The following is a 15046-nucleotide window of genomic DNA, read 5'->3' as shown; positions in this document are numbered from 1 at the left end:
TTAACCATAGCGGCCGTGGTTTCCATAGAAACAGTTCCCATAACAGGAAGTGGGAACCTTGGAGGATTGACTATTGAGTTTTGGTCCTCCAAAGGTGGGGCATGGGCAGGGCTTGCCACCAGAACTTCTGAAGGGGAAGTCATTTCCTGTCTTCTCCATGTGGTTAGGTCACCAGCGCGGCCCATGGCGACCGGGGCCGCCATCTCCGGCAAAGATGGGGCCGTGGCGGCAGCATCCAGCATTGCAGGAGCCGGGACCGCTGCCAACGCCACCAGGGACGGGACCGGCGGGCACCCGCCGCACGCCAGCAGCGAGGACCCCGCCGCCGGGGGAGGGGAAGGGAGGAAGGTCCCACCGCCCCCGCCGGGAGGGAGAAGGGGAGGGAAAAGGCCCACGGCTGCTGCACGGGAGGGGGGAACAGCCACCGCCGGCGGCATCACCACCGCAGCGGGCGGAAAGGCCGCCGCTGCCGCCGCCATCCCAGGAGGGCCGGGAGCCGCCGCCGCTGGCGACACTACTACTGTGGCTGGGTGAAAAGTTTGGGGACCCCCGGTAGCGGGTGAAGGGGGCAAGAACCGAGCGGCTGCTGCAAGCGGGAGCGAACCCGCCACCCCCGCCAGCTGAGACGGGACAGGGACCTTTCCCGCCGCTGCCGCCGCCATCGCAGAGGACGAACCAGCCAGCCCTGCCAGTTGAGAAAGGGTGGAGACCCCTCCCCCCGCTGCCGCCTCAGGCAGACAGGAGACCGTTACCGGGGGGGGAGGGAAGGAACCCGGCACCGCTGGGGCTGCCATCCCAAGCGGACCCGCGCCCGGGAGGGGAACCGGGGCTAGACTATACGTCAAGCAGGTATCTGCGGTGTATGCTGGGGCAGGGACCCGCTCCGACATTGGGGCCGAGGGAGAACTCTCACCGGGTCCTAACTCTGGCAATGCAGGTGTGCTTTGAAAAGGAGGGGGTAAAAACTGTAGAGGGTCCCATTCCTTCTCTCCTTTTTTCTCCTGTTTTCCTTCCTTCCCTTTCCCTGTTTTCTTTCCCTGTTTTGTCCCAGGGGTTTCTGTTATTTTAAATATTTTTATTTTCCTATACTCACCCGTCCAACAGGTTGCATAATCTCTTTCTTCTAAATTACTCTCTTCCTTTGAATTTACAAATTCATTTAAAGCCTGACAAATCCATTTTTCAAAGGAACCATATCTAGGCCAATAAACGTGATCAGATCTTATTTTCTCTCTTGGCCATTCTAGCATACAAAATTGTATCATCTTTATTTTATCCTTTTTTCTTGTACAAGGGTTTTCTTCCCAATTATTTATCATGATTCCTAGCGCGCTATCTGGAGGAATTTCTGTGAATGGTCTTTTACTTTTTCTTTTCTTCCCTGTCTTCTCCTTACTGGATTTCTGTCCCATTTTTCAATTTTCTCTCTCCTCCACCCCCCCTTGCCTCTGTTCAGCTTCCCTTTACCTCCTCAAAAGCTACTTTTTTCCCTTTCTCTCACACTACTTCTTAATACGATTTACTTCCTCCAAGAGGCTATAATAAAGCTTAAAAAAATAAAAATCATTCATCCACATTCACTCCACTTTATTTTTCACTCAGTCTCACATTCAACAAGACAATCACAACCACAAGGTACCTTTTATGTTCCACACAACTTTGTACACTCTTTAAGAGTACCTGGCCAGCTCCTATTTTTTTTCAGACACCCCCTCAACCTGGCAATACTCCAGGTTTCTCAGGGATATCCCTAAACTCTGCAGAATTTAATATAACCCTGGATGTCTTAGAATACCCTTAACCCAGCTAAACCCCTGGGTGTTCTCTGGATATTATTCAATCCAGCTGGTTATTAAACAACTCTGGGTGCTCTCAGAATTTTCCTCAACCCGGCTAAAATTCTGGGTGCTCTTGGAATTTTTCTTCAACCCACCCTATGTTTTTAGGGTCCCCTTTTCACACACTTTACCTTCTCCCTGGGGGGGTTCTCTCACTCCTTTTTACCATTCACTTTCGTCCTTGTACTGGCCACCTCCCTCTCGGGAAAACGAAAACGCAGCATAGAAGACTCCGCTCTCGCTTGGAAGGTCCAGGTTTTACCCCAGCCCGCCTCTCAGTCACACACTTTCAGCCCCCGTTCCGCGCCAAGAACCACCCCCTCAATCTCTGCAATTACTTACTCACTCCGTTGTCCTTGGTTCTTTATTCTTCGTGTACACGTTGATGTTATGAGCTAGCTACCGCGGAATTTTAGGGAATTCTTTCCCTTCTCTTTGCCTTATTGTCTCTCCTTTGTCCTTGGATCTTACCCCTTTCTGGGATACTCTGCTAGGAACAGAGCCGAGGCCGCCTAATGCAGGCGGGACGCGTCTCCCCTTTTCTATTCTTAGCAGTGGGGTAATTTAACCATCCTCTGCTACCAAATTGTGATAAATGCCAATCACTCGCTTTTTGAAATTTATGAAAATTTAATAAAGAATAAAAATTGGTTACAAAAAAAAATAATACAATAATAAAAGTTCAAAAAAGTTTTCAGAGACAGGACAAATAATGAGACACTAAGAGCAAAGAAAAAAAAAAAAAAAGGCAGTCCGGACTGTCGTCCCCCCTCCCTCCCAGACAAAGGCTAGGAAAGAGAAGGGCCCTCTTCGGGAGGAATGTCCCCTTTTTGAAGACAAAAATTTCAAAATTATGCAATCTTTATCTTAAGACAGACCCGTTTGCCCAGAGTCCCCCTTCTAATCCTTGGCGTCCAGGAGTTGGGCTTGACCAGGTGGTTTGTGTGGATTCAGTCTGTCTTGACCAGGTGGCTCCTGTGGATTCAGGGAGATATGCATCTTTTCTTCTGAAAATTCTAAGGGGGGGTTCTCTTCTTCTTGTTGTAACTGTTATCTCTATTGAGAAACACCTCCGGGCCTCTCCCTTTTTTTTTTCTTTTCTTGAGCTAAAGAGAATATCTTACACACAATTCTTTTATTACTAAAACTTAATGTTAAAAACTACATTTACTATATTATTCAAATGTTAATATAGCATAACTTTTCTACCTAGCATATTGCATATAGTAAATATCTGCGTAGAGCCACACACACACAACAAGCCTTTTTCACAATAGTTTGTGAGGGTGTCAACCAAGGTGTAGATCGCTGGGCCACCTTATCTTGATGAGTCTCCTCCCGGTACTTGAGAAGGCTGCAGGCTTTCCCATAAATCCTTTGTTCCTTTCTGAATGGTGGCGCCTGCTTTTTCAGGGTTGTTAGTTTCACCATCTGCTACAAGGTCTCCTAAAACATAGACTTTACCCAATACACATTTATACAATTTTATAGTTTTTCAATTTACCATAAGAACACGAATTAATCGTTTCACATTTTTCACAATTCTGGTATTCCTTCTGCCTTTGCAAATCTGTGAATTAAATATGTTGGAGGAATTCATTATTACAAGCTCCTGGTTTTGTAGCTCAAAGCACTGAAACTTGAAATTGCAAAAGTTGGGTATTTTTTAATATTAAAACCCCCACATTTGTGTAGATACTTAATAAATTGAACTTTCTGAAACTGTCATTCTTAAATGTTAATAATAAAAGGATTATTAATCTGGGAAGTCATTGCCACTTTTCTTTCATCCCATATTTCAATACTTAAAATGCTTCAGATGTTCAAGGCTGTCTATATTATGCAGAGTTTATTACCTCAAATTACAAAGCTTGTTAGGGGAAAAATACTTTCTTTTAATTTCAAAATTTAACTGTTCAACAACAGTGTATTTAAATTGAGATTTTTGGTTTGGCAGTTTGCTAAATTGGCCTACTTTGGTTTTATACTGTGAGAAACTTCAACTGAAAGGAACAGAAGAGAGTCAAAACTGTCTTCAAGTTATCTTAAAATGTAGAGAACCGTCCTGGTTTTGAGAAATATCAGGCACTCCAGCTCTCCACTCTTACCCCTGAGCTGTTTGCGCTCCCTCTCTTCATCCCAACTGCTCCAGGTTATGTTCAGCTGAGAATTGGCTCAAGGTAGGCACTGGAAAATGACCTTGAGTCTTGCTTTCTGTGATCAGCACATGGCAATTTCCCTCCATTCCTTCAGTGATGAGGGGAGCATCACTAAACATGAAAACATCTTGGACTGTATTGGGTTTGCATGGCCAGTTTTATTTTCTCATCATGCTCTGATTTGATGGGTAGTAAGTCACATTAATCTTCCCAAAGCCGAGTCTTGTCCATGATGGTAATTGGTGAGTGATCTCTCACTCCCCTTATTTGACCTATGACCCTTCCATCTTGTTTTCTATCCTCCCCACCCAGCTGAGGAGGGGAGCGAGTGACAGAGCAGCTGGGGTGGGCATCTGACATCTGTCCATGGTAAACCCACCACACAGACTGGCATAGGTAGGTGAAAGCTACTGTTTTTCTTTGCCATCCTGTAATTTAAGTATATGTAAAGCTTGATATATAGCAGCTATTTCCCATACCTCATTTCCTTTCTCCACAATTAAGATTTAGGCTAAATTTCCTTAAACAGCCAAAGGAATAGTTTCATTTACTCAAGATTGCCTCAGCTGCCTGGAAAATTTGCATATTTTTTCAGCTATTATTTCCTGTGGAGGGAAAAAAGTGCAAGGTTTTATCTTTGTAGTGCCTGCAGCTTCCAGGACTATGTAAAAATAACAGCATGAGGAGGAGGAATCCAGAACTTTTACTGCTTTTTGATCAGCCCATCCTTCTGCCTTTCCAGCACAGAGGATTTTTAATGGTAGCATAGTAGGAAAAGACACTGGCACCGTTTCCATTAGCAAACAGAAGGCATCTTTTCTTCCTAAGTGTTCATCAGAAGACTGTTGCCTACACTAAGAAGTAGTGTAAAGATAGATTCTTTAAATGGCCAAGTGCTCCTATGTGAAGTGTTCATTCCAGTAGTTAAACCTGCTCCCAGAGGAGTGTTCAACATGCTAGCTGCCTCTGTCTTGCCTCTTAACATACATAAAGCTTTGCTTGTGAGTGTAGGACCTTACATCTCAACTGTGCCAATTACTTTAGGTACCACCAATGGGGTGAACACAGGCAGAAAAAGAATGATCCTTGTTTTTAAATTGTGGTAGCCAGTGCCCTTTAGAATACTCCTGAGTCCTGATTCAAGTGTGCCCTGATGTCTTTGCATCTATAACTCTGGTATGGATTGACTGTAGGGTCCCTTCATTCAGAATAAAATAAATGACGCTGTGCTTTTTGTGAGTGCCTCTCTTTTCCCTCTAGTAAGGCCAAGTCTGGCTGCATTTGTCGATAGCATTGCATTAGCAAAATCTGCAATACAGGTACAGTTTGCATCAGCAAAAGACTTCCACTGCAACTTCCCCAGCCTCCTAAATGGAATACAAAGTCATCTTCTGTTGGTATAAAAATGTCAGTTAGGATTGTGATTCTTTGAAGTATTATATCAGAAAGGATTTATAGCACAAACCAGGTCTTTTAAATCAAGTGTTTAGCTTGAATATGTTAGATAGGCTCTGCTGAAAAATGGAGAAGATTGAAGGGAACACTTGCTTTCTGCTTTGATATTATAGTTAGGATGGAATTAACAATTGTATTTTCAGGAAAGGAGTCTGTTCTACAGGCTTGTTTGACTGAAGTCGTGTTTCAGATTGAGGAATGTAGTGTAGGGCAGGAAGAGGGAATGCCCATCTGAAATTTGAGAAGCATGCCTCCTATTTAGTAAAAATAACAAAAATAGTCCTGTGATTTTTCTATCCCCAAACCAAATTGCTCTGTGATTTACTATAAAAATAGCTACCTGACTTTTCTTAAATGTTTTAGAAATTGGTGTGGTAGTATTTTACTTCCACTTAAATATGATGGTTTTTTCATAGATGCCCATCTTCTGATATCGTCAATAATGTGAAATGATAGGTTACTCTGGTTCCATGAGTACTCCCTCTGGCTGGACTAGGGGATGCTGGTGATACCTGCATCTAAAAAGAAACGTCTAACACAAGGCTCTGTGATTTACAAACTTTTATCTACTGCAGCTCATAGTGGTCACAATCTCAGGAGCAGCTGGAAAAGAACAGAGCACATGCACCATCCAGCCAAAGGGAAGATGGTGAAGCACAGAGGCACCAAAGGTCAGAGCCTAGGACTCTGCTGTGTACTGGCTTGGACATTTTCTGGGTTCCAGGTTATCAATGGCATCATGTAAAAATATTCCCTGGAGAAACACTTCAGTTTGAGTGGACCCAATCTTGGAAGTAGTTGTACATATTTATTGTGACAACAGCTCAAGTAAAACACACATTTGAACAAATGCAAGATCAATTCAGTAAACTGCCTGTCCCTGCTTCAATCAAAATAAATTTGTTTTGTCATTAATGAGATTAAGGAAGCTCTTAGAATACTGTAACCTTTACTTTTAATGGATCCCAAGTTCTGAGGCTATAATAAAGTCATAATTATCCCACAATATGAAAATTATTACGGATCCTAATCCTACACTGGGATTTCATTTGGCCTACTAGGAGTTGCCAGGTCCCCCAGAAATTCAAAGAAATTTAGGTGGTCTACTCCAGTATTATCATCCTTCATTCCTTGTTACTTCAGGATCAGGGTACCTAGCGAATATTTTGGAGAACAGCATTTGAGTACGCTTTGAGGCACCTTCACAGAGTCTGATTTTTCATGAGGAATGTACCTAACACTCAAAATTGGAGCTCTCCCTGTGACTCAGTCTGAGTTTTCAGTGCTAAGACTTCAGAAATCTTTTTTTTCTGACTCTTTCCCTTGATTAATTCCGCTGTCTGAAATGCAAAACTTCATCATTGTGCTTACATGACTGCATTAAGCTTATTAAGTACAATTCGGTCATTTCTAAAACTGTTTCAACTATTGCAAAGTATAGATCATCTCCAAATAAAATATTTTAAATTGTAAGACAGAGCTGAAAACTTTCTTGTGTGTATCTTGCCCATAATCTCAAAATACAAAAGTCAAAGCACTAGAAGGGTAGGGGTGAGTCTTTCAGTCCATTCTTCCAAGCTGATACTCCCTCTGCATATTACATTTAACTAAAGGTGAAGCCTTCCATAAAAGAAGCTAAATCCATTCATAAAATGGTTGAGAACCCTTTTTGCTTACTATGGGGACAGCAAGATTTAAGTGCCTGAGGTGATGTACAATAAGGCAAAATAATGCTCACTGAATAGCAATTCACAGATTCCCACACCAGATTCTGGATATCTATCTCTGAGAACTCTAAAAGTTTCTCTATCATATGATTTAATCCAGCACAAATTTCAGGTTTCATCTCTGTGATCCCCTGCATTCAGTCTCTGAGCAAGACTGACAACTTTCTCTACCCTTTTATGAAAATAATCTGAAAATTGAGGACATTAAAGAAAATGAAACCAGGTTCATTAGCATAGCAGAAACTACTGTGTGTAGCAACTGCCCTAACTTTTCTCATCCTTTCTTTGCTGACTCTTCAAACTATGGGAAGTAGCAACTCAGACAAAAGCTTTAGAACAATATCTGTATACCCTCTATCAGCAACACTACCTGCCCCCTGCCCTTGATTTTAACAGTATTGTCATTTTAGTCATCAGTACATGCAATTATGCAATACAGAAAATACCTGACAGGAGTTTACTTTCACTTACACTATTTGCAGCAGGCATAATCACTTTTTTGTTTCCTTTTTGCACCAGGTCTTCACTAATCGCTAGAGCACCTTGGCATTGATGTGGTGAAATACCTTGTGATGAGCACTTGGGTATCAGTGAGAATCACAAGGAGGTGTTTTCTGTTTGCTGTCACCATTCAGTCTATTTCAAGTGCAGGGCACTAGCCTGACATAGGAATCACTGCAGTCCGTGAACCTAAAGACACCTATTCACTAGATATTATGATCTCTGCATCTGACTTAAGGAATCAGAGAGGCACTAAATATTCATTGAGAGGTGCCACTTGACTTTTCTTTTTTTTTCCTTTTTTTTTTTTTTTTTTTTTTTTTTTTAAACCAGTAAATTTCCCAAGACTAATAACACAGGTTTCATTTCACTACACAGATCTTGCACTAAAGCAGTAAGTGTGGAGACGTGAATTTCAAACCTGGGGCACTTCCATATTGCTTCAAACTGTTTCTACCATATGAATCAGTTGTGTAATTAATTGAAAAATTTAACTTCTTTATGTCACAGTACCTGTTTCTAATGTCCCCTCTTTTCCTTCCTGCATTTCCATATTTATCTAAACATACCTTCTTCCCTGGGACTAGTCACTGGTACCACCACATCTGGTATGTTTTAAGTTGAAATGTTTCCTTAAAAATTAAGCGATTTTTCTTTTCCCAATCTGTTGCATTGCATTAAGGGGGGTTCCCCGGGGGCCCCCTAGGCTGTATGTTCGTAGGTGGCAGCAGGCAGGCAAGGAGACTCCAGACGGCTTCTGAGGGTGCTAGTTAGAGGAGGATTTCTTGGGGATCCCACACCAGGCAGCAGCATGGTTTCTGAGGGAAAAGGGGAAGGGGAAGAAAGGGGAGGGAGAGGAAGAGAGGGAGAGGCTAGGGAGCAAGGGAGCAGGAGCAAGAGCCAGAGAGCCAGAGAGCAAGAGCCCAAGAGCAAGAGAACTTCTCGTCTCCCTGCACAGCTTAAGAGGGAGATTCAAAATGGGTGTGGAAAAAGACTTGGGCCAATGGAATTACAGATACATGATGCTTCAGGGGAGGGTTACAGATTTGGAATAAACCGTACACTTTCGAGGGGTGACACAGAGCATACCATTTCACAGAAATGCAACACCAATCCAATAATCTCCACTGAGAAAAAAGGTTCTTCACAAAAGCAGCTGAGGATAAAAACAATCAAAAAAGCTCAAGTTTTAAGATGTGTCTGTGTTCACTGAGATAACAGTTCAGGAACAACTCAGCCTACACTATCCCTGATGACTGAATTTGTCCTTTTTCAAGGCTAATTCTCTTCATCTTGAATATTATTTGCTAAATATCATGGAAGAAAAATGTAATTTCATCTGTGATTTGTACTTGTAGGTTGAGTCTTGATGTACGACGCTTTGACAAAAGAGATAATTATGGGGTAATAGAAAAGCAAGCTCTTCAGCATGTTAATCAGAAACACTCTTCCTGTTAAATGTTTCCTCCCTCAGGTCTTGACAAGGTGATGACTTTTGGAGAATGGAGTTTCTCAGTATCATCTATGTGCTGGATACCATGTCTTCTGTCAATCACTTGTGAGCTTGCTTTGCTTGCAGCAAACCTAACATGATTATTCTGTCTGCTTCAGAGTCTGGCTCAACAGGCCCTTCCCCTCCTAAGCATGTCATCTTCCCTAGATAATTAGATGGTACATATCCCTTCTGACCTTTTGCTTCAGCTAACCAGCATTCCTTATTGTCACTCAGGTCAGAAAAGCGAAGTATCCTCACCCTCTGGTACTCCTGAAGGCTGAGTTCTTGGTCACTTCTAGCTTGAAATGTATAAACAGCATAGAAGATCTGAAAAAGGAAAGCCACATAAACAAAAATCAGAATTGAAAAGTGTAGCCACATGTTACTGTGTAGCTGTGTATCAGTAGGAGTTCTTATACAGAAAACATGTAATAACATGTACAAACCAACATGGTGTGCAATTTATAGACAGGGCCAAAATAAAAAGTAGAATTGAAGCATCTGGGGAGTTCTGCATGATGAACTAACCAAGCTCCAAGACCTCATCAACTTACAACACTGGTAAGGTTTTCAGCTCACACCAAGTGGCCATGGATTGGATGAAGAACTTTTCAGTAAGGTTTCCTCATGGAGAATCACCTTTTCTAAAGCTCCTATACTCAAATGTGGCACATGGGTCACTTCTGTGCCTTGCTGATCAGCATTCTTGTCACAGCTTTCTTGTCAACAGTAAGTTGAAAAATCCCCCCAACTGAGCTATTTTGCAAGTTCCTGTTCCTTATGAGAACCTTGAGGCATACATGGGGTGGGATGATGCAAGTGCGTTTTCTGTGACACAGGACTGCACCTCACAGCTATTTAAGAGCAGAGAATAACGAATTCCTATGTCACACTGACAGATTGGTGTGAAAGGAAAGCATTTAAATTACTAACAGTATAATTTTAGATTTTTAATAGAAACAACAAGAAGACAGGCACAGTGTGTATCATACATGCTGACCATCCATACCCTGAAGAGCACCAGTCCCTGAGCCATTAATTGCAGGATTTTCACAGAAGTGAAAAGGTGAGCTGCTGTCAGTAGGGGGCCATAAAGAGACAAAGAGGTTGATGTCATCAAAATCATCATCACCAAAGCCATTTTCTGCTACATCCTTCTGTACTTTGGCTGGATTGTAAGGCCTCAGGAAGGAGGAATGCATGTACCCTGTGAGGACTAGAAACCAGAATAGACAGAAAATAAACAGCAAAACATTGGTAAAATAATTTCAAAACCAACTGTTTTATGCAGCTGTCAGTATGACAGAGGCAAACAGATGGGGCCAGAATGAAAAGAAATCGATATGCCAAAGGGAAGCTGTTATTTGGATATTTGTGCAGAGAACATACTTGCTGTGTCAACAAGCCATCTGTTTGTGCTTCCAAAGGGGTCCTTTCGCTCCACAACAGTCACCAGTTCTCCTTCATGCAAGTCAATATTGAATTCCTGCGTGGCATTGCACTTGCACTTAGCCTGGTACAGCGACTCGGTGCTGTACGTGGACAACAGCTTGGACCTGTGGTCCTCTGTTTGGCATGGGGACTCCAGCTGGAAACAAACAAATAATATTTGTCCTCAGTAATGCTGGGGCCATTTCCAGATAAAAATCTGTGTATGCTGCATGTGGCAACTGACCCAGTGTTTTTACACACAGACCAAGGAGTTACTTACACGGGAACCAAAGCTCCTCTGCATATGTGGGAAGAACCTGTTCCACTGCTATATTAACAGGTGAGCAGTAAAGGGCAGATTTTAAAGAAATGTAGGAATTTCATTAAAGACCTCTTAGTCTGTCCTCTGCTCTCAAAAAGGTGATGTTCTGTATGTGAACTGTCTCCTACTTAATTGCTTTTCTGTAGCCATGACCTTTGTATTCCTATGTAATATCACAAAAAAAGCATAATCAAAAAATGGGCTGAAGTGTGCTAAGACCACATAACAACTTGCATGATAAGGCATTAGGCAAAAAAATCAGTGGTACCCAAACTGGATGCTTTTTGTGTGAAATTACATCTCTAAATGAGGGCAAGATGTCATTAACTGCTGGAAGCATACTCATTTCAGGGTTTGGTTAGAGGGCAGGGAGGGGGGTACTGCACATCAATGGGATCTTAACATACCACAGAAGCAAGAGCACCTGTGCTTTCACTGATGCTGAAAGGAATTCTACAACTGCCCCTGCTTCTCGTGTAAACCTGCACCTGAGTCCTTATTTTACTGTAAACTAAACTCCTAAAAACCTCCAGAAACATCTGATGAGATTGGGAACACAGATTTCCTGGTGGGCTTTCTGAATCTTCTGCTGTGGGTGTGTATGTTTGTGCATATACATGTAAACACCAGTACACATAACCACAGCTGAGCACAAGGAAAAAATCTGAATTAGAAGAGTAAGATGCACTATAAGAGTATTTAATTAAAGAAGTGACCAAAGTTTACATATACCTTAGCCTTACCATGTGCTTAAAGGCCTAAGGGCAAACAGAGGTAATTTCAAGTGGATTTTCAATATTAACATGAAAAAAGTGAAAAATTTTCAGAAGTTACTGGTCAATGAAAACTTCACTCCAACAACCTGATTCAGTCACGGAGACGAGACAAAGCCCAAACCTTTAGGTAGCATAAAGATGGATTTGTTTCAAAAATGATTGAAAGAGTATGCTTTGAAAGAGGACACAATTTGGATGTATGATACCGGAGAAGGAACCGGTTTCTTTTTTTCCAAGCTCAATTTTCTCTCAATAAAGGTTACACTGCTGTTTTCTTTTACAAAATTCAGCTTGTGAACCTCCTCTATCAATTGATTTTGCACTTCACAGATGCTTGAGGAGGACAGCTGCAAACACAAATGTGGGCTAGATCTCATGTACAAAATGGTAGGGAGATTGGAGAGAGCAGATTTAATTTAATTGGCTGAATGCTAGGAGTCAGGAAATCTGACAAGTTATGCCTATTTTCTGCAGCGCCCATAAGCAGTGCACTCTCTATGTATTGAGATGTAAAGAGAAGAAAGGTCTTTGCTTAAAGAAAGTTTCTAATAGATGCTATTACATTTAAGAGACAGCAATTGAAGTTAAATCATTAAAAAAATTCTAAATGTGTTGTGGTGTGGGTTTTCTGCTTTGAGTTTTCAGGCTAGCTTTCTATTTCATTTGTGTGTTATGATTTAAATTATGCATATCATTATGTGTCAGTTCTCTGTATCCCTGCCTCTGTTTTTAGAACCTTCCTTGCCAATCTTCCCTAGCTCGATGTATCATTTGCTATTTTGTATCATTACACTGCTTTTGCTATTCCCATTGGATTTAGTTCTGTATTCCCGCTTTAGACTCCTCCCTGAGTGCACTCTCATTGGTTGTTTGCTTTGTATTGCCCTGTCTTTAAAACCCACGTCTGGAAGCGTGTTCCCGGTTCTTGGGGTTCAGCTTTTAGGCTTTATTCTTCAGTTGTACCTTTAATAAATCTCCTCAGTTTACCCCAAGACCCGTCTCGCCTCTGCTTCATCTCTGCACCCTAAAAGCACTCGCTGAGAACATCGGAGTCCCCGAGCGGGGAGGAAGAGTCTCTCCGGGGGGAATGTGTCGCACCACAATGCTGCCTTGTGCGTCCTGGGAAACACACACCGCGACAAAAATAGTGATAAAAATTAAGAGCCTTGCATTTATGCTACTGAGCCACCTGGTTTCAGATGCAAATGGGCATCTCAGCAGCTATCAGAGTAGCCAATGTGCAGCAAGGCTTGTAATAGTTTACCCCACAGCCATGTGTCTGTGCAACTGAGAGCTGCCAACAGGTTAAAAATTGTTGGGTAACTGAGTCTCTCTCTGTGGCACTGGATAAGTGCTATCGCCGTGCAGGCCTAGCCAGAAAACAGACTGGGGACACAGATCTGGGTGCAACAGAGCATGCAGGGCAGAAGCCCCGGTTTATTTACAAAAGCCTACTTTTATACTTTTCCTATGAGGCCTGTGGATTGGAGGAAGGAATTCCCACCTCCCCACCACATTGGTTAAGGAGACTGTCACACAGTCTTGTTTGTCCCGGCAGGGAATGTAAAAACAATGGCTATGTTTATAGAACATAGCTGGTGTTTACATTAAAAGAGCGTGAGAAGGTACGGACTTCTTTAATATGAACGCTCAGCAAACCAGGAAAAACTCATGGCAACATCTCACCCTTTTAAGTATATTAAAAAAGAAAACAAAAAAAGAAAAATGAACAATTCTATGACAGGAAAAAAGAAAGAAAAAACCCCCCTGTATAAAGTTCACCGACCTTCATTTAGGTAACGGTGTGAGGGCTACATGTTGGTCTGATTCTGCCTTTGCTACTCAGGGTTTCACCCTGAATCCCTTGCAATAACCTGCTCAAAATATCTCGAGTATAGTCTAACATAATTTAACCAACACCCTCATATTTTTAAATTTTTATAAGATACAAGGGAATATACGGTGCAAAAGGCAGGAGCATTCCAAGAAAATTTTACTACTCAATTCAAAATTCTGAACCCCAAAAGTTCTGTCCCAAAACCACAACCCCCAAACAACGTGCACTTTCCCCACAGAGGTCACAATGGCTACCATACATAAAACTGAACCATAGCAAACAATTCCTCTGAGTCCATGATTAACAGTCCGCTGGCTCTCAGCATCACACTGCTTCAGTCAGTCCTTGTCCAGCAGCTCCACAGGATCCAAAGTCTCTATGGAGGCCATATAGGAAAAGAGAGGATGCCAGTCCGTGTCCATGTTAATCAGATCTCGAAGAGGCTTCTGTGATGGGTGGCACTAGGGTGGCACAGGTCAGGATCAAACAGGATCAGTCCAATGCACCTGAGGCAGCTCAGCAGACTTTCAGCGGCCTTCATGGCAAAGATCCCAGAACCTGAGGATAGAGAACTCAGAAAACACAAATTGAGCAATTGAATTTTTTCTCAAAGAATGCATGATATATAGGATGTGGACGTAGAAACCACTGCAGAGGTCCAAGGAAAATTTGACCATACTATGTGGCAACATCAACACTTCCTACACTTGAGATGATGGCTGTAAACCAGCCAGAGAATTTTGCTCTTGTTCTAGAGCTTGGGAAACTGTTTCGTCCCCCTGATGTCTTCGGCTTTTTCTTCTTCGCCCCCGACTTTTCAGGCTTGGCAAGGGCTCGGCATGACCCATTGCTTTGCAAGTTTCTGCAGTATGGTCTGGACCCCCACATTGTGCGCAGAAAAACAAGGGAGTCACTTTCTGTGCCTCCTTTTCCTGTTCTCCACTAGGCTGAATATCTGCCTGTGTCTCATGTCCAGCATTCTGCCCCATATCAGCCGGCTGTGAAGCAGCTGTTGGGGTAATCACCATAGACTCACAGGTGTTCAGAACTGCACAGGTCTGGATCATTTCCAGGACATTAGAAGTCTCTTGAATGGTTTCCAGGAGCCTATGGCAAGCAGAATTAGCATGGCTCCGTGCTAATTGCTCCAGCAATATCATTCTTAAGGTGCTATCCTTGACTCTCACCTCTATAAAATTCATCAGACGCACTATAAGTCGATGAAAAGGTTCACCTGGCTTCTGTGCTATATCTGAGAAGTCTGGCTTTGGGGAGAAGGATAACATGGTTTTTATCAATGCAGATATCCCTATGTATCTGCACGAATCTAAGACAGTGCGAGAAAGACCAGTTTGCACATCAGGGCAAGCATATTCACTCCTTCCAGTAAGTAGATCAGCTCCGATCCCAAACAAGGGATCGTCTCGAGGCAGGTGGCTATTTCTGACAGCCATTTCTCCAGCTAGGAATTTCCAACTTCTCCCAAAGGTAAAAACCTGTTGAAG

General features: G+C 42.6%; 1 protein-coding gene across 1 annotated transcript in view; it reads right to left on the bottom strand.

The window, feature by feature from the left end:
- Nucleotides 1-6028: 6028 nt before the first annotated feature.
- The window catches only part of LOC134565162 (rho guanine nucleotide exchange factor 38-like), a 136233-nt gene continuing 127215 nt past the window's right edge, over nucleotides 6029-15046 (bottom strand). Inside the window, 4 exon segments of the mRNA XM_063424621.1 lie at nucleotides 6029-9502; nucleotides 10168-10391; nucleotides 10565-10763; nucleotides 11911-12051. Coding sequence (XP_063280691.1) covers nucleotides 9233-9502; nucleotides 10168-10391; nucleotides 10565-10763; nucleotides 11911-12051 — 834 coding nt within the window. The 3' untranslated portion in view covers nucleotides 6029-9232.

Source organism: Prinia subflava, assembly GCF_021018805.1.
Source record: "Prinia subflava isolate CZ2003 ecotype Zambia chromosome W unlocalized genomic scaffold, Cam_Psub_1.2 scaffold_37_NEW, whole genome shotgun sequence".
Classification (NCBI taxonomy): domain Eukaryota; kingdom Metazoa; phylum Chordata; class Aves; order Passeriformes; family Cisticolidae; genus Prinia; species Prinia subflava.
Note: the sequence above shows the minus strand (reverse complement) of the source record. Positions and strands in the feature narration are given on the sequence as shown.